Consider the following 19,326-nt stretch of genomic DNA (forward strand, 5'->3'; position numbering starts at 1 on the left):
TTTTGTTATATAAACAAAGGTGATTTCTAGAAATACGATTTGCTTAACTAGCTGCTCCCCTTTTGCAACTACCTGAAACGCAGAATATATTTTTACTTAAGGGACTATGTTTTATCATGTGTTTTATGTTATTTATGCCCCAGGGTATCCTGTCCTGTGGGATATGACAGTATGCTTCAAACTAAAATGTGCTTTCAGAAAAGAAAGGGAGGTTTTATATCATAAATGAATTTTTGTAGAGGGATTTTCCAGCTGAAATGGTTATGCTCTGGTCTCTCAGAGAGAAGACATCATTTAAGATTTTTATACCCCAAATTTTATAAATCATTGGGAATGTGACTTCGGCTGTCAGTTCTATTGGCTTCCTGAACAGCATTAAAATGCTGATTTAGAGTAGTCTGATGATAGAAGGAGGGAGTTAATGCATGACAAAGGCGTGCAGCCCTTACTCATGTGAATACTCCCATTGACTTAAGTGGGAATATTCACAAGTAAGGTCTGCAGGAGCTGAATCTCTGCTTTTACTCTGGTCTATGAATTAAAATTATGCAGAAAGAAAGGCATTTTGTGAATGTGTATTTTGTGTGTGTGCACATGTGTGCTGAGGTTTATGCGAATAATACGCTAATAACTTGTAGGATTGCTAACTCAGTGGGGTGATAGTCAGTAAGAATCCTGGCTAGAAGAAGACTACAGTACTGGTAGCTAAACCTAGGGCTCAAGGAATATGATGGGTTATATGCTCGGGGTCTTACTGATCGCCATATTTGGGGTCGGGAAGGAATTTTCCTCCAGGGTAGATTGGCTGAGCCTCTGGAGGTTTTTCGCCTTCCTCCGCAGCATGGGGCAGGGATCTCTAGCAGGAGGGTCTCTGCCGATTGAAGTCACTTAAAACAGGATTGGGGACTTCAACAGCAGAGTCTAGGGAAGGGGTAGGGATGGTTTTATGGCCTGCAGCATGCAGGGGGTCAGACCAGATGATCATAATGGTCCCTTCTGACCTTAAAGTCTATGAGTCTATGAGTTATCTAAAAGAGTTGGGGGGATCTCCTCACTGCATTAGCTGGAACTTTGGATCAGGAACTGCCATGATGAAAAGGTACACTCTCTGGGATGCTTGGGTGTTCCGCTAGACTAAAAATACTCAGCTGAGTATTAAAATAGCCCTTTCTCTTCCATTTTGGTTGTTGTATGCTCATCACTATCGCTGCTCACGGTGACGCAGGAGGAAGGAAGTCAATTAGGGTTCGTGCTGCACGTGTTTAAAACATGGCATGAAGAGACTGATTTGGGTTTCGAAATCATTTTATTAAAAGATTTATTTAAGGCACAAGCGCATGGGCTTGAGAGACGGCATGAAGGTTCCAGTGATAGAGCAGTAATCAGCTTTACTTATATCTTCTTAGTTCAGGCACTGAGGTCATGCAACAGGGAATCTGTCAAGGTAAATTTTGAACCATCTACCCCTTGCTAATCACTACCATTTTCAGGCTCAGGGCTGCAGCCTCTCAGTCATCTGAGTAATCCTTACTCCTGAAAGCTGTCTCATTGACTTCAAGTCTATTAATGAGTAAAAGATATTCATGTGAATAAGATTTTGCAGGATCAGGTCCTGAGATCTTGATTATTTATTCATTATGATGCAATACAGAAGCAAACTCTAGTAAAGTGAGGCATTTGCTTTACAATTATCCAGCTGGGTTAGCTGTTATATAACTTAGTCATGTGTTTGCAATACAGATCAGCACATTTAGGCCTTTTTTTTTTTTTAGTTATTTTCACTTCTCTAAGGGCAGGTCTACACTAACCCCCCAATTCCAACTAAGGTGAATAACGTAGCTGAAGTTCGAAGTACCTTAGTTCGAACTTACCTCGGTCCAGACGCGGCAGGCAGGCTCCCCCGTCGACTTCGCGTACTCCTCTCGCCGAGCTGGAGTACCGCAGTCGACCGCGAGCACTTCCGGGTTCGACTTATCTCGTCCAGACAAGACGCGATAAGTCGAACCCAGAAGTCGATTTGCTTGCCGCCGAACTACCGGGTAAGTGTGGACCTATTGTAGATATCAGTATTTTAGCTGCTGCTACTACAAAGGAAATATGCTGAGATTCTTGACTTTCTCTTAATGGTAAGGAGAATTTGTGCTTAGATGCTGCATTTTTCAAGCTGTTTTTGTTTTGTTCAAGCAGTCCGAAAGCTTGGATACGTTTGGTGAAACCAAGAAACAGCGTCTGGAGGACACCTCAGCCTCATGCCTACTTCCACCATGTATTTCTCCGATACCTAATCACAGATTAACCAGCACTAAAGAGTAAGTATTTCTTAATACTGAGCTGTGATTTAATAACTGTGCTCTGCAAAAGCATTTGTTGTGGAACTCTGTGATAAAGCCTGGGTGTTGCCCAGTGGCTTAGGTATCATTGCTCCCATCTGTCATGTAGAGGGATCCATGTTTTCTGAATGGACTTGAGCTATCCTTTTGCTGCGCTTGCGGAAACCACAGTATCACCGAGGCACTAAAGTGCTCTCAGCCAGGTCCATGCAGCCCTGATTATCCCTACCCTGAACACCGGGAGTTTTCTACTGAAAAAGAAATCTGTTTTCTGAGGGCCAAATCTTGGTTTTACTGAAACCGACAGTCGTTTTGCCATTAACCTCAGTGGGATCAGGATTTTCCCCTTTATAAATAGACATATATAAAATAAAATGATGTTTTTGTTACAGTATTGTCTGATTCTAGTTATGGAACAAAGTCCTTATTCAAAATATGATTCCGCCTGAACTATGGAACAGTCCTGCCAAATGCCTAGTGGAGTCCTGGCATGTTAACCTCACACAATACAAAGCTAGTAGAAAGTACTTAACTTTAAGTAGCACTTTATTTTTGCAGGGTACATATAACCGTATAATTGGTATCTCTCTGAAGTATTGCATTTTGTTTGAAATGGCTATAATGCATCAGCAATCAGGCACCGCATGAATGACATTTAATATTATTATAATCACAGGATTAACATTCTGTAAATAGAGAGAAAGCCTATCAGTTTTGCACTTTATTGGCTTCAGAGGTGTAACTTCTGATTTCCACTGGTGCAAGCAAAGATTCAGGCCCAGAAAGTACATGATCTTGGGGAAAAGGTATCATAGTGGCAATATTTAAATTTATGAAGAAGTTCTGAAATTAATTTTTTAATTTGCATCTTTTAAAGCCATTATGAAGTCTACAGAGCAGATTATAAACTTATTTATACTGCTTTAGTTACAGAGTAACTCCGCTTTGTCCAGATTTACACCACTGAAAATTAGATCAGAGTCTGGTCCTCTATGTCGTTGAGTTTGGAAAAGGCAGATAATTTGCAGGTGATGGTGTGGTTCATAACATGTTGCACATTTAGCAAGCATCATGATGGGTGTTCCCAATTGTCATTCCTGAAAATACAATGAGCTGAGATATATTGCAGAGGGAATCAAAAATTATCCATCCCCACCACTTCCATTATCCATTAAAAAAAATTCTTTTCCTGTCTCAAATAAGCCCTAGGGATCCACCCCCAACCTGATGTTTCTTAATTTGAGCTTGTTTTCCAGGTCATTAATTTGATTCCTTAGAGCTTTCAAGCCTTTGGTATTGTCGGTTAAAATATAATTGTGTCCATCAATAGTTATTTCCATATGTTAGCTTTTTCTCTCGCCCGCTGTGAATTGTGAACCAAAATTTTTTGACTCCTTAGCCACTGACGTGATTGAGGCCTGGATCACGTCGAGTTCATTATTAATATCTTCCGAGTTCGTTTTAAACAAATCCTCTGTTGTTTGATAATTCAGGTCTGCAACTCCCAGTGATGTGCAGCTGAATGTAGATCAACCCTGATCCCAAGACTAGGGGATTGAATGTGTAATGACAAATTTCTCCATAGCCCCAGATTATTTTTAAACATTCAGGAGCAGTTCCATTTTCCATCAGGGATAAAGTACAAAAAATGAGTCCAAACTAGTCACTGATTCAAAGGTAGGGGGGAAATAATAAAGCAGTGGCAAAACAGTAAAAGAGAGGCTTGTCACTTAAGCCCCAAATTTTATTCCCATATTAATACAGTAGAGCCTTGATAATCTGTATTTAATTATTGTGAGAACAATTGTGATATAGCAAGTAAAGCCCAATCCTACTATCATGTCCGAGTGAATTAATCTTTGCATGTATGCAGATCCCCATTGGGCACAGGGATCCACCCACACAGATCCGACTGAGGTACCAGGATCCAGAGGGTTATATTTTTAAAAGTATTTAGGTGCCTAGCAATGCAATAGGTGCCTACTAGGATTTTCAAAAGTGCCTAATTACCTTTCAACCTGGCCGTCAGTGAACAGAAACAACAGAACAAGCAACGATACCATATCACAAAGACAGGTTTTCAGAAAGCCACACGCATCAATGTTTTGGCAATTAAATGCCTAATTTGCACATGCTGTTTCCATAACTGCACAAGTAAACTGGGTGTTTGCATTCTCAGATGGTCAGTTATGCACCTAATAACCACTTGCACTCACAAATACCCCATTTTCATTATACAGCCATAGTAATTGCATAAACAATTAGGTATCCATGTGATTGTATATTCTCATACATAATCCTGAGTGTTTGTCTTTTCCCAGATCTGAAGCAAGATATACTATATATAATTATTTTAATAATTACAGTTCAATTATAATTATTTCTAATATGTCATAATGTGCTAGCGAATGTATTTTTAGTAACATGAAATCTCCTTATTACACTTGGGAGTCTTTCCGTTCACTTGTGGGTTTAGGGTCATTCCCTAGGATACTAAATCTTTCTGAAAAGTGGGAGGAGACAACCTTTTTTTTTTTTACTGTGAATTGTAAAGTTTGTAGGTTAGGGAGGATCGGATGCATTAATTTTATATATACTTGATGAAAATTTTATTAACTCCATCTTGATTTTTCATTTTAGGGCAGACAAATAACATTTTTTGTACAATCTTTCCTTATTAAGTCCACAGGGTAACAGAAGCAGAGAGGAGAGAGTATTTAGTGGTTCAGAAATTAAGTATTGTATTCCTAGAGTATAGGATCTCAAGTTGACCTAAATATCTGTTTTCTAGAGAGTGCTTCGGACACTAAGCATACAGAGGTTTTTTTTTTAATGTAATAGATCAGCCAACCGTTTTGTACTAGCAATTTTATTTTTGTTATTATTTTATTATCTTTACTTGCAAGAGCAATTTTGCAGGTATAATTAATTCTACGTGCAGGTGATGGCAATTAATGTCTAACTGCCTAATTTGTGAGGACAGTCCAGTTATTAGACAGCTACTTGCCAGCATTTGTACATGTGTAATGACACCAGCAGTTATTTGCAGATACAGGAGCCTGGTTTTCAAATTAAACCCATACAGCCCAAACATGCACAACATCTAGCAGACAAGAGTCTGTCTTAAGCAATCATTTTAGAGTATTTCCAAGATTTTCAGTATACGTTTGTTTGACCTTTAGTTAAAGATGCACCTGTACTAGGCAACATATATTTGCTGGTCCCTTGGGTAGTCATGACAGCTTTCATTATAGAGTTGTTCACAATAAAACTGCCCTAGTACATCTGTGACAAAGACTTCAGCTTCATTCAGTTGCTGCCACATGGTCCAACCTAATGTGAGAGTGACCTTTCCCTGCTAACCCCCTGCAGAAGATTAGATACACCATCAGTGTGAAGCATTTCTTTGGGGACAGGGAGAGTGGAAGGAAGGTAAAGCCAAGTGATTGCATAGACAATGGCTTTGTCTCACTAATGGGCCAGAGATACTATAGCAGACTACAATGAGTGGATAAAGTAAGGGTAAAGAATGGCCTCTTGAAATTCGAGAGTAGATGAAAATTCTTCATCCTTCATACACTGACTCCCTTGTGGCTTGCTTCATACCGTACAATAAACAAGACTGAAAAAACCAGACAGGGAGACTTCTCATTCCTTGATAATTGGCCTTCTCTGACACAAAGATTAAACCCTGCAGCCACAAGACCATCAGTTCTGCTTGTATTTTTTCATGCATTTTTACATTTCTCACTTGATTATCAATATAATTTAACTGACAATCATGTCAGCAAATTAAATCATTGAGTCCAGGTGATTATTGCAATAAATTAATTCAAAATTAGTGATTACTGCAATGAAAGACCAGTTTGTTAGCTCATTAATAGCCCAAAGCAAAGTGACAGTCCAGTTAACTACTGGTAACAATTGATTTCATGGAGGTTATTGTTAACATCGTGAATCTGAAGTGGATAACATTGCTATCAAAAGTTAATTTTCCTGAAACCCTGTTTGTATTTAAAGGGCAACTAAGGAAATGCATAACTGCATCTGGGGCTGAAACAGCCGAAGGACTTTTGTTGTTTTCATTTTTATATATAGATATAGATAAAATATTCCTGTGTGTGTGTATAAATATAAAAAATAAACACACACACACACACAGAGGAATATTTTTGGGGTGGCTAGGTTGAGGCCCCACCTCCCACAGAATGACTTGTATGTCAAATCTGAGTCGCCGCACCTGTAACTGAGGTGCCCTTAACAATTGAGGTGTAGGTGCAAAATTTTAGGCAATACCCCCAAAACGGAGGCCAGCTCTCTGAAATATATACGAACGCTAGCCAGGAGACTAGCTGCTGCCTTTTCCAGCTACCCAACCACCAACGCTAAGCCTATTCTAGGTGTCATTAACTTCCCCTTTAGTAGCAGCAACTGGGTAATCCTGGTTAGGTTGTTATGTGGCTGCCTAAGATTGCCCCCTTCCAAAGGTCATAGTGATAGACTCCACACAGCCTGAATTCCAACAGCTGGATTATGAAACTATGAAGGGAGGCTCTGAATAACCTTGACATCCTAAAGCAGGGGCTGGATTAGATTCTAAAGTGGGGGATTAAGTGACCTTCAGTCTTTCTGCAAAAAACTTTTGAAGTGGGCCCATCAGACCCAACTCTCTTTTCCCCAACAAAATGTTTAGGGGGGAGAAGATGAGCCCCTTGGACTTTCCAACGTGGGGATAGGATCACAAACCCCACCTTTGCTTTTCTTTCATAAGTGGACTCCATTTCCTACCTACCTCCCAGTGCCCTATTGGCACAGGCACACACATGGATGGAGATATCCTACTTCCTAGAACTGGAAGGGACCTTGAAAAGTCATTGAGTCTAGACCCCTGCCTTCACTAGCAGGACCAAGTACTGATTTTTTTGTCCCAGACCCCTAAGTGGACCCCTCAAGGATTGAACTCACAACTCTGGGTTTAACAGGCCAATGCTCAAACCACTGAGCTATCCTTCCCCCCTAGTCTCAGGCTAGGCCAGAGCTGCCAGTCTATCTCTTCACTCACAGTACGGTCCAATGGATAGGAGGCTGGTCTAAGAATCAGGAGGTGTGAGTGTCCTGCTCCTAGCTCTCCCACTAACTTGGTCTCACTGTGTGGCCTTCCTGTGTCAGGTTTCCCAACTGTACAATGAGATAACAAATGTGTAGCTGAGTGTTGTTATAACCTAGAACTGTGGTAATTCACATGAGCACCACAGTGCACTTTGGAGATCGGAGGGATGCCAGGAAGGCTTTGAATGAGAACTTTCTGAAAAGTTTTCTGGCAAATCTTCCCCAACCTTCTCTAGCAGTTCCCCAACTGCCTGGTACACAGCTGTTTTCATTTGGTCTTAGTCAGCTGACCAACCTGTTTTCTGAGTAAAACCCTCTGCTGTGCAGTCAGTATCCATAACCTTCCTATTGTAAGACCATAGACAGGCTGTGCTGGTGAAGGTCCCTTGTTCTGAAAAGCTTTCATATAATGAAGAGCTTTCAACAGGATAATTTTATCCATATATTAATTGTACTGAAAATGCCTCTGAGTGGCAATGACAATACCGTGTATCGGGGTTTTGTTTGATTATAGTCTACTAAGGTTTCAGGAATATTAATACACTTTCGTATTATTAAAATTGACACAAAAGCCACAATTAGAAAATGATTGAAATAGACACAATTATCATTCAAATTGGTAACATTGTGGAACACAGCCAGGCTGGAATAAGGAGGATGGTATCGAATATCACCAGATTGAGGAATTAGGTAGCTTGCATTGCTTGTTCCTCTCTGATTTGCTGCTTTGAGGTATTGTAAATCTATAATTCCTGACACTTACTGAAATTGACTAAGGGGGACACATACATTTTTGTTAACTTAATTTGCTATTGAAAATTTTACTCAATAATCATGAAAAGTAAATGACTCTGCAGTACAATATTAGTTGTCTGAGAAAAGATTAAAATTCAAGTAATCTTCATAGACTGGACTAGGACAGTAACTAAAATAAAAATCCATGACCAAATTAACATGTTAAACGGTCGGGGGGGTAACATAGCTGCAGTTTTTACACTAGTGACCATTCTTCTATACAAAACAGGCAGTCAACCATAGCATTGTGTCAGCTTTCACGTTAAAAACATATTTATTTTCTAAACCAGGTTCATTCATTAACCGGTATTCGCTCAAGAGCTTTTGCCAGCTGCTCTGAATCATTTTCTGTAGTGGGGCACATCACTTTGACTCGTGAAGTGAAATAATTTCATGTTATTGTTATGGTTATTGTTTGGTAGCTGTTACAAACCATTTTCTTCATTCACATGCTGTACTGTATGATGGATATTTGCTAAGAGCAGGCATATGGGCCCCAATCCAGCAATGCATTTAAAATGTTTATCTTTACGCATGAGAATAGTCCCTTTAACCTCAAATAGGGCTACTCCTATGTATAAAGTTAAGCATCTGCTTAAGTGGTTTGGGGGATCAGGCCCCTATGCCTTCCGTGATGACAACTGACTCAGTATAGTGTTTCAAGTGTCCACAACTGTATTAATACAGTCAAACAAAATAGTCCTCCCCCAAAACAAAGGGCCTTTGCCGTCATTGAAGAGGCAAAGAAGGCAAGAGTAGCTTTTATACCTTCACTGGCCTCCTGCTACTCATAGTTATATGAAGACAGAATCTGGCCTCCAGTTAAATAATATCAAGTGCTTGGTGATGCAGAGAATTTAAAAATACCCAAAGGCTTGTCCCACAACCACTTCTTGTCTGTGTCCCTGCAGCGGGAGTTCAGTTAAAAAGGTGACTAAGAAAAGAGAAGAGAAGTTGTTCCCTCCTCCGTTATCCCCGCTGCTGGATGAGCCAGCACACAGGCGGCACAGCAGTGACAACGGCTCCTTCAGCCAAGAGAACAGCGTCACAAACTCCTTGCAGACCGGCAGCGCTTCCTCCTCTTCTAAATTCGGAAAGAATGAGAACAAATCCTCTTCGCACCCCAAAGGAATCTGTGTAAGTAACTGGTCGGAGCTGCTGAAAGTGAACAAGATAAAACAAAAGTAACTAAGCTTTGTTCTGTTTGATTCTCTCTTTTTTTTAATATCTGTGTTTAAATCCTTCTGTAACCCCACGAAGAGTGGCTAGGCATGGAGCGCTTGAGAGCAGTACACAAGCTCTCTTGCAAGTTCCATTTTTAGATCGGCATTAAGCATCCATTTGACATTGTGTGTAACTGACTAGAACACCTGGTCCCTCCACTTTATAGGCTAGATTTACAGCAGTGGACTATCTGCAATTACTCCTCCTGCCTGTGTAGTTTTAACCACACACATAAAGAAAAAAAAATCTTTGATGAATTTTCTATAGTGTTAGCATATTTCTTATGACTAATAGCCCCAAATTCTCAGCTGGTAATTAAGCACTGTAGCTAAACTAAGCATTGCAGATTGAACTGACCGCCCAATAAAAATCCGCTGAAAAATTGCCTGTGTGTACCACACTCAGGGACCAAATATCTGAGCACCTGCATTTCTACCATGAGCTACCTCCTGAATTGCTTTTTTTCCCCTCATCTGCTTTCCTCCTTCCCTTTGTTTGCTTTGATTTGGTTTCTGCCAACTCAAGACCTTTCTGACTGGGATACCTACATAATACACAAAACTCTCTGTTGTGGAGTAGTGAGGGTTGTTACCCCCATTAAATGCCTGACACAAACCCACAATAGCAAAGCAATAACAAGTTAAGTTTCTAACTTTACAGACCGTCTCATCCTCCACCCCCAGGCATGCGCTTTCCCATTAAACTACAGACCACACGACACAATCTGAACTCTGCCCTGCTTTCGCCTGTATGGGTATATCCTTCTACCAGGTTACTCTATCCCCCAACACTAGCAGTTGTTGAGGTTTGGCACAGGGGTTGACTGTGGCAGGAGAAGATAGGTCAGTAAAGGAGCATGTGCAGAAGGAGTGGCATCCCTATGGAGAGTAGAGTGGTGGTTGCTGTTCACGTTCCATGGTATAAGGTAGCTGAAATGACAAGGGATGGATGGTTGTGAGTGAAGGAGAAAATGTTCTGTGCTGCTAGGTGGCCTCACTTCCCATCTCCTTGCTCTTGTGTCAGGCATGTTCTATGTGTAGCAGTGCTTCGCACTTCACAGCAAAGTCTTTTGTGTGGGAGTTCCCTTGGTTTCTTGTCATGCTTAATAAGGGATGGGCATTGAATGAGGGGTGAGGGGAGGGGAAGTGGGGACATTAGAAGTGCAACATGAGAATATTTTTTATCCATCAGCAGCTGTGCATGAGGCCTGCTCTGCTGTAGGATAAAATCTGACAGAAAAGCATAGCTCCTCCTGGGGAAGGTTTTATGTACGCCCAATCAGCTTTGAACTTACTATCAATCAGGTTTGCCTGCATTGGGCCCCATCAATCAGGCTTGTGTGCACCAATCTTTCTCCCTCCCTCCCCTTTTCAATCAAATAGTCAGGCTTGCATGTACTCACTCCCTAAGCATCAACCAACCAGGCTTGCTCATGCCCAGCCCCTCTCGTCCTCTTCCTCTGAACCAGTCACACTTATGTGCACCTGGTCCCCATCAACCAGTGAGCCTTGTATGTGTCCATCACCCCCACATCCCATCAATCAGACTTCTGTGCACCCAGACTCTCCCATCTATCCGGCTTGCGTGCACCTGGCCTCCATCAATCAGGTTAGTTTGCATGCACAGTCCATAAACTTGAGCTATTATGAGAATAACAGCTAAAAATGACCATAAATTCCACATTCTTTTAAAAATCTTCCCATTTGAGCAGTTCTCCTCAGGGGCCTCCTCTCTGCCAAGTTTTGTCTAGATAGGCAATGCGGTTTTTAATAGATATCGGTCAACAATGAAAAGTAGGGTTGCAAAGGAACCAGTTTCAAAGGCTTCTTCTTTAACATCTATGAAAAGAAACAAAAAAAAACTGCTTAGAAAATTCAAGGGGCATGAAAATTAACCCTGTATGAAATTTCACAGCAATTGGATACCTACTTTTAGAGAAAAATGGTAATTTATGCTTAATTTTAAGACCATTTTAGAAAGGATTATGGAGTCTCCGTAATGAAAGATTTTCTTGTTTGCTTCCATTGCCTTTTGACTGTTGCAGAAATGGGTGTGTTTGGCCCCATTTTTCACAATTTCCCATGTCATGAAAGGTTGCCAACCTTGTATTGTAAAATGAAAACATTCAAGTTGCATTAGAATGTAAGTGACAATTCACTTTACCTTATTCGCTTGTCCCTATTGCTTTCTGATATCATCATGTCACTTTATTTCAAACTGCCAGAGCAGTACACATGCCTTCCACCAAAATCAATGCCAAAATGAACTGCATATGTCAGCAAATAAACAGTGCTATGTAAACCACCAGGCTGTTTCCTCCCTCAATCCCAGCATCATCCGTCAGATACATGCTTGATTTATCCACTGAGTTGGTATCTGAAATATTCCCCCACTAAAATGTATTATAGGGCTTTTCCATAGTTCATTGGTTAATCTGTAATTTAGTTCATCTGATTATAAACAGAGTTCACAAATGAATTCCAATTGCCGACTCTAACTGCATATGTTATATCTCTAGCTTATAATCAGCTAATGCTCCAGAATCTCTTTCCCCTCCCAACACTTTTAATAAGGGTCTCCAGCGAATAGTGTTCTGTGGTATCAGTGCTGACTTTACACCTTTCTGAAAGCATGTGTTAATGAGGTCAGGCATGTGAGCAATATGTAATCACAGTGCTTAATTAATCTAGTGGGTTTGTAGTAGACGGGAAAGCAGGGTGATTTGTGAGGTTCCTAAAATGTGAACAAGTATCTGAATTTTAACCTCAAGCTGTGCCAGTTATGTGTTTTTCTTGTTTTGTTTCAGTGTTTTTAACACATAAAGGTGTTTGGGTCAAAGTTTAAGGAGTTAATGAAAATTTTCTTCTGTAGGAGGAGGAATCTCGCCATAGACCAACAAACAGTCTCCTTGATACCAACCATCTAGAAACAGACATCTGGTCTACAATGCCTACACTCTCCAATGGGAAATCTGAGTCAAGAAGACCTAAAATAACATTTGATGACATGTATGTAGTATTAAACAGTCCAAACATGTGGAGTAAGATTTTATCTAAATGTCTAATAATCCATTTGTGTTAAATATGAGTTATATGCTTGGGGTCTGAATAAACAGTCTTCACACTGGCAAAATAATGGGAGATGTGCCTGTGACATAAAGGCAGAATTGGGCCCTTAGCATCAACATCAATACATGATGATACACAGAGTTTTTCTCTTGACAAATGATTTTTTATCATTTATTAAGAGTTTTTTGACAAATGTTTTCAGATTATAAATGTTGAATTCCAGGGTAATTCTTCCCTAATTTTTTATTTTAGCTTCTCTAATGGAAACTTGTTAGAGTTAATCGGTTTGAGTTATTCTGCCTTTTCCTCTATTCGGCACACATTAAATGGCCCCCTTTGGGCTGCTGTTTTCCATAGCTAGCCATTTGTGCTCATCAGTCACATGCTCACTAAGCATATCATTACATTCAGCAGCTTCGTATTAATATCAGAATAAATTTAAACAAATAAGTGGGCATATTTGTCTATTAGAAACGGTCAGCATTCTTCTCAGATACCATTTGTCCAACAGTATAAAAATGTAGCCCTGAAAGAATGAACTTGTCTCCTTAGGCTTCACAATGCAGACTATTACATGCAAGAGGCTAAGAAGCTAAAGCACAAAGCGGACGCACTGGTAAGTTTCCATCCATTTTCTGCCTTTTTTTTCAAGCACTGAAATTGTGTGTTTCTGAAGGGATCATCCAGTGTAAACTTATACAGTGTGGGCTTCATCCAAAGACTACTAATGCCAAAAAGAATCTTTCTATTGACCTCAGTGGATTTTGGATCAGACTTCATATAAGCCGACCATAGCAAACCCAAGTCTGAACACTGTTCCTAACTCTTAACACAGTGTTCCTATTAAGGTGGCCTACCAGAGCTGTGCAGAGAAAAGAAGTTTTGTCTTCCGAAGGATTTCAAAACTGAAAATTTCAGAATTCTCTGTGAAGGAAAATTCCAAGCGGAAATTAACATTGGCTCGACTGAATCATTATGATATAACTGTATTATATTACATGATGTATAATGTGATACAATTTTTTAAAAAGGAAGTCATCTCAAATGACATGTTTCATTCTGTAAAAGTTGAAAAAAAAGACATTTTTATAATGGCAAACATTTTTTCTGGTTTTCTCACGACATCAACCCAATTTGGTGAAGCATTTTGATTTAGATGAAACTGCTCATTTTGATGGGCCATGGCTCCATCAAACTTTATCTGACCAGCTCTGCAGTACGGCCATTGCATTGTAATGGAGATTTTGATCCTGTCTGCTGCAGCTGGTACCATGCAGCAGCTCCCTTACGCAGCCTTAGTGATATAGAACTCTCTTATTTCTTTAAGTAAGGTCACTATAAAATAAAATTGAGCCTGGCCTCTAAATTTCCCCCCACAAATCATATGCAGGGACAACTAATAGTCTTTGAGTGGCTAATTATCTATTTTAAGGGTGAAAACAATATTTTTCCTGCGAATCAGTTTATTTGACAGCAAAGAATCTATCATTCATGCCTGCAAATGGCTGTGATTGCAAACAAAAACAACAAAAAAATGTAGCACCCATTGTTTAGGAATGTTGCAGCTTTTGGGGTATGTGGCAAAGAGAGAAGGGATCAAGCTGCCAATTTCAACTCCCTGATTCAGGGGCACGAAGCTGTTCAGTGTGTTTCCTGCAGAACTCAGGCTCAGGTTTTTGGCAACATCCCCTGATTGTCACTAAGCTAGAAGTCAGACCTCCTGACATGCCCATTTACAGAAGGTGGCCCACGCTGATTACTTAAGACTGACTCAGTAGAGCATGTTGAGTCAGAATCCTGACATCTATACGCAGGGAAGGCTCACAGAAGCAGACTGACAACACCTCCTGCAGCTGATTGACCTTTAAGGAAAACACACATCGTTGTGGCATAAACCTGCCTGCTCTATGCTAGCAAATATTTACAGACTCAAGCTCATGATGGTCTCAACATGCTATGTCAATCCGCTTTTCTCCACAGCCTGATTCACTCAAGACAGTGTTGACCTGTCTCCCATCTTCTTACCTTTGACTATGCCTTGCAGAATTAGGGGTGTTCTCAAGCAGAACTAACAAGAAAAGGCATGGCACATCATGTTGTTGCCCGCAGGCAGGCCTTTCATGTCACATGTAGTTTGACACCCCCAGTGCTCTGATCAGAATGCCAGGCCAGCTGCTGTGGTATAAGTTGTTAGCAGCCACAAATGCCCATGAACTGTGTATCTGCCTTTTCTTTCCACTACTTAGATCTTTTTTTATTTTTTCATCAAATGCGGTTGCACACATATTTCTCCAAGCAACTCATTTACCGTACGGTCCCATGGCTTTAGTTGTCCTATGGAAACAATTGCTTCTGGTTACTTTGGGCTGACACAATGAAGCACGCCACATTGAAAGATGTGGTGTTGTGCCTGGGAAGATAATGTGTGTGACCCCTGCAAGTGTCAGGAAATGTTAACGAGATGTGGAAGCAATGCTGCTGTGCTTGCACAGAGAAGGGACTTCTGGCAAAAGCAAGGGTGCTTGAAATATTCCGAAATGGCCCAATGTAAACCCGTCTTTGGCTGGAAGAGGGGCAAGGGATCCACTCATTTATGATTAGGCACACTGTCATCAGAACAAATGACTACACAGAGCGTACAACATGCCGGAGATAATGGACCTAATTGTGCTCTCCTTTGCACCATCAATAAACTAGAGAAATGTTATTGACTTCATTGGAATTACCCTGGATTTACACTGCTGTTTGTGAGAGCAGAATTAGGTCCCATGGCTTTATCGCCATTGATTAAGAGGATGCGCCTTTGCTAAGTCAGCTTAAAGCTACAATAATTTTCTGTATTGTACAGAAAACTAGCTTCCAAAAAACACCCAAAACAAAGTTTTGCCTTGGGTAAAACAAGGGAAGTGATTGGTGGAAAAGAGAGAGGAATGAGATGAGGTCTGCATTCCCTTTTGACTGTTCAGAGGGTACTATAGAATGAGTGTAACCCACTGGTGAAGGCGTTACATGTCCCCCTCTGTGCCAGTCCACAGAGGATATGAGTCATTACGGTCTGCAGCTACAAAGCCTTAAGCTGTTAACTCTGGAGATCCCTGGTTCATTCCCCATTGTGTCAGCCAAGAGGGCATCTGTCACATAAGCACACACAAAACAAGCTTTTGTTGCCAGGCTGAATTTTGTGCAATTAGAACAATAGGGTAAAAATCTACATGATAGCGCCCCATGAAAATAGAGAGTGTGGAATGTGTCTTGTGAGGAGAGATACTAAATGGTAGCAGCAGAGTAAAATATGCCCTTATAAAGCTCTACTTTAATCTATTGTTATAAGCAGCTGCCATTTTGTGAATAGAAAACGTGTGCAGGTGCATCGAAAATATTTTGATAGAGACATACAAAGACATTTTTGAAGACTTCAGCTTTATTGATTCTTTTACATTAAATGCCATATTAGTGAAAGTTTTACATCCACCTATCAGAAATTGAAAATGTTAAATACTATTATAAAATACTTACTATAAAAATGTCATATATAATATTCATTACACATAAGAAAGGAATCAGTATGTCTAAGTCAGTTTAATCACCACCATTATCAGGGCTCAAAACCTTTTTGCACTAAAATTCTAGTAAAATAAAATATTTAGCGGTGCTATATTTTTTTTACTTTTTTAACACTATTTCAGGGTGTCATTTGCAAGATAAGTGATGAGATTTTGGAGTGGGAGGAGGGTCAACAATCACAAAGGAATGTCACATTTTCCTGACAAGTGGCATAGATTTGTTACTTACCTCTTGCATACTAACGTTCAAACTTAGTCCCTAGTATATCAAAGGAGCAACGTGGATTTTTTTAAAGACTGTACTGAGTCTCACCCGCAGCTGGGATAAATCGGTGTAGCTCCATTGAAGTCAACAGACCTCCACTCTTTTACGCTTGCAGAGGACTTGGCCCTATGTTATCTGTCCAGCTTGGTGAAAACATGACCTGGCTTTAATTCTTTAATGTATGCATTTTTAATGTCAATGTTGCTTTGTATACACTGTGCTCTATCTAGCTGGAAATAAAAGCTGAAGCATCATCTTGATAGTTTCATCTTCCTATTTCAGTTGGAGAAGTTCGGCAAAGCAGTGAATTATGCTGATGCTGCTCTCTCCTTCATTGAGTGCGGGAATGCTATGGAGCGAGATCCATTAGAAGCTAAATCCCCATACACCATGTACTCAGAGACTGTGGAACTCATCAGGTTAATGTCCTTTCTGTGATCATTTTCATAATCTCATTTCAGTCATAATTAGAACCTGCTCTGTTTTAAAAAATATCATTTCAACATATTAATGATTTGTCCAAGGCATCTTCATCTCAGAAGTCATCATAATTAGTTCTTGCCATTTTATTAATGTCATGGAAAATTTATAATTGATGGACACCGCTTTTATAAATTATCCCCTTTAGAGGTTATAATGTGAGTGTTATAATTTGCAATATTCATAAAATTAAAATTGAAATGTAGTGGGTGGAAGTAAAGTATAGTAATTTCACCGTTTGGCAATGACACTTGTCTTTTAAAAGGTGTAGTTTTATAATTCAAAACATTAAAATGAGTCGATCAAGATTTCTATTCTAAACCCTGTTTTTGCAGAGGTTTATAACTTGGCTGTAAAAAATTGTTCCAGGCTGTAACTTGGTATATAAGGTCGCATCCAGAGAGCAACTTTTGCACGTGTATATCCAGACAAACAGAGAGTGGTTGGTTGGATTTTTTTTAATGTTAAAGGAATATAAAAACCCACTGAAATTCACTGAGTTAATTTTTTTAAACGTAATTTTTCAGTCCAGAACATAAGAGACTTTGCCTAATATTAAAAGGCCTGAGTTAGTATTTGAAAATCAGTGCCTGTTTTCCATAGCTGCCCTAAAGGGTAGACTCCATAGAATTTACTCTACGGAGTAACGAATGGGCCAGATTTTGCTCTCTTAACTCCCAGATAATCCCATTGAAATCCATAGGATTACATTTAATTGTGATTAAAGCAATCAGGATTTTGCCCATTTGCTCTGCTTCCCCTCTGGCTCTCATCATTTTTACACTGGTATAATACCGTTAACTCCAGTGGGATTACTCCTAATTTCCACCAGTGGAGGAAAAAAAGCAGAATCAGGCCAAATGTTTGTTTTGATGGGACTTGTTTATATGAGAGACTCTAATGTGTCAGATTAATTATTAGAGTCTATCAAAAAAATGCATGTTTTACATTTTGAATGAGGAGGTTATTTACATAATAAAATGTATCAGATCTGAAGAAGCTGTGACTCTCAGGTAAATAAAAAGCCTTTTACATTTTTTAAAATATGTATTTACATACAACACTTGTTAAAAAGAAGAACAATCAAAGAGATTATGCCACAAAAATGATGTTCATGCAACATTTAGGATGGGAGTTAAACCCTGAAGAACAGTGAAATTAAGAATTAAGGCTATACCAGTCTTCCCCTTCATTAACTGTGGGTCACTCAATATAGTCTATGTGCTGCAATACATAAGCACAAAACGGTGTGAGAAAGTAAACAGTAGCATTATCTTTTCTTCAAATGGCATGAGAGTGGTATGTCGGGGCGGGGGCGTGGCCTAATGGTGAGAGCCCTGGACTGGGACTCAGGAGAGCTGGGTGGCCTTGGGCAAATCTGTTCAGTTGCCCATCTGTAAAATGATGGTAATCTTACTGACTTCCTTTGTAAAGCACTTTGAGATCTAGTGATGAAACGTGCTATGTCGGAAGTATTATAATTGTTGATAAGTAGCCTGCATGTTTTGGAGGAGTGTGAAGCAAAGCTGAGTGGTTCTATCTATCTAGCTTAGGGTTATCTATAGCACGCTTCACCCTAGTGTCTAAGGGTTTGTCCTGTGCATGTTGAAGGCAATGGCAAAGCCCCCATTGACCTTAATAGTGCAGGATCAGAACCTGTGTTCTGTGCAAGTAAATTAGATCTCCGTGCTGATGTCTACAGTTGACGTCATAGACTAGGAATTTTGCTCTTCACCCTTTCCAGATTCTACCATCCTGACATCTCTCCCATATGAAAGAGGAGACTCTTAGGGCCACTGGTATATGTTGTGTTTATATACATTTTTAAAGCAACACCACCCCTGTGATGATTGGGGTTGATCATGAACCATTTGATGAAATTCTATTTCTGTCGCCTGTGCTAGGCGGGAGGTCAGATTAGATGATATAATAGTCCCTTTTGGCCTTCAAATATATGAAGCTATGAATGACAGATGGTTCCATTAGTAAGAAAACTAAACCCCTGCTCATCTGCTCATGATTCACCAGAACTCTAAGAGATTCACACAATATGATTCTTCACAAAATAAGAGAGTTGGGGGATCCTGGAGCAGTGAGCACTGATGATTTAACAGTATAATGTGGCTTTAAGTAAGCCGCATAGGGCCTGATTTTCAAAAATGCCTGTGCAAAATTGTGCATGCAGCCGTTGACCCTAATTTGCACACACACTTACCATAACTGCAAGCATGGTCACTTGCACATGCAAGTACATGCTTTGCAAATGCCACAGTGGGAATGGTGCAAATTAGGTGTGAAAGTGTATGTGTGCCTTTTTTTAAAAAGTGGCCCTTAATGTAACTTCAACATAGATTTGTACAGTTGGATACTGTGTAGAAGAGATTTATATTACTTTTCCCCATCACAATGCTGTCTACAGGCAGACCCTTGTTCTATCTATTCCATTCATTTTAACTGCTCTGAGATGTGGGTATCTACAGTAGTCATTTATT

The 19,326-nt window shown here is 39.9% G+C and overlaps 1 protein-coding gene across 2 annotated transcripts in view; it reads left to right on the plus strand.

Annotated features, from left to right (window-relative positions):
- Window positions 1–19,326, plus strand: part of AFF2 (ALF transcription elongation factor 2) — a 403,259-nt gene that overhangs the window by 360,938 nt on the left and 22,995 nt on the right. Inside the window, exons 12-16 of one of the 2 annotated variants that reach the window (XM_054040357.1) lie at window positions 2,185–2,309; window positions 9,146–9,371; window positions 12,330–12,466; window positions 13,079–13,142; window positions 16,637–16,773. In XM_054040357.1, the coding sequence (XP_053896332.1) occupies window positions 2,185–2,309; window positions 9,146–9,371; window positions 12,330–12,466; window positions 13,079–13,142; window positions 16,637–16,773 (689 nt within the window). The remainder of the gene's footprint in view (window positions 1–2,184; window positions 2,310–9,145; window positions 9,372–12,329; window positions 12,467–13,078; window positions 13,143–16,636; window positions 16,774–19,326) is intronic. The other variant, XM_054040358.1, reaches the window with a different exon arrangement.

The sequence above is a fragment of the Malaclemys terrapin genome, chromosome 9, assembly GCF_027887155.1.
Source record: "Malaclemys terrapin pileata isolate rMalTer1 chromosome 9, rMalTer1.hap1, whole genome shotgun sequence".
Lineage (NCBI taxonomy): Eukaryota > Metazoa > Chordata > Testudines > Emydidae > Malaclemys > Malaclemys terrapin.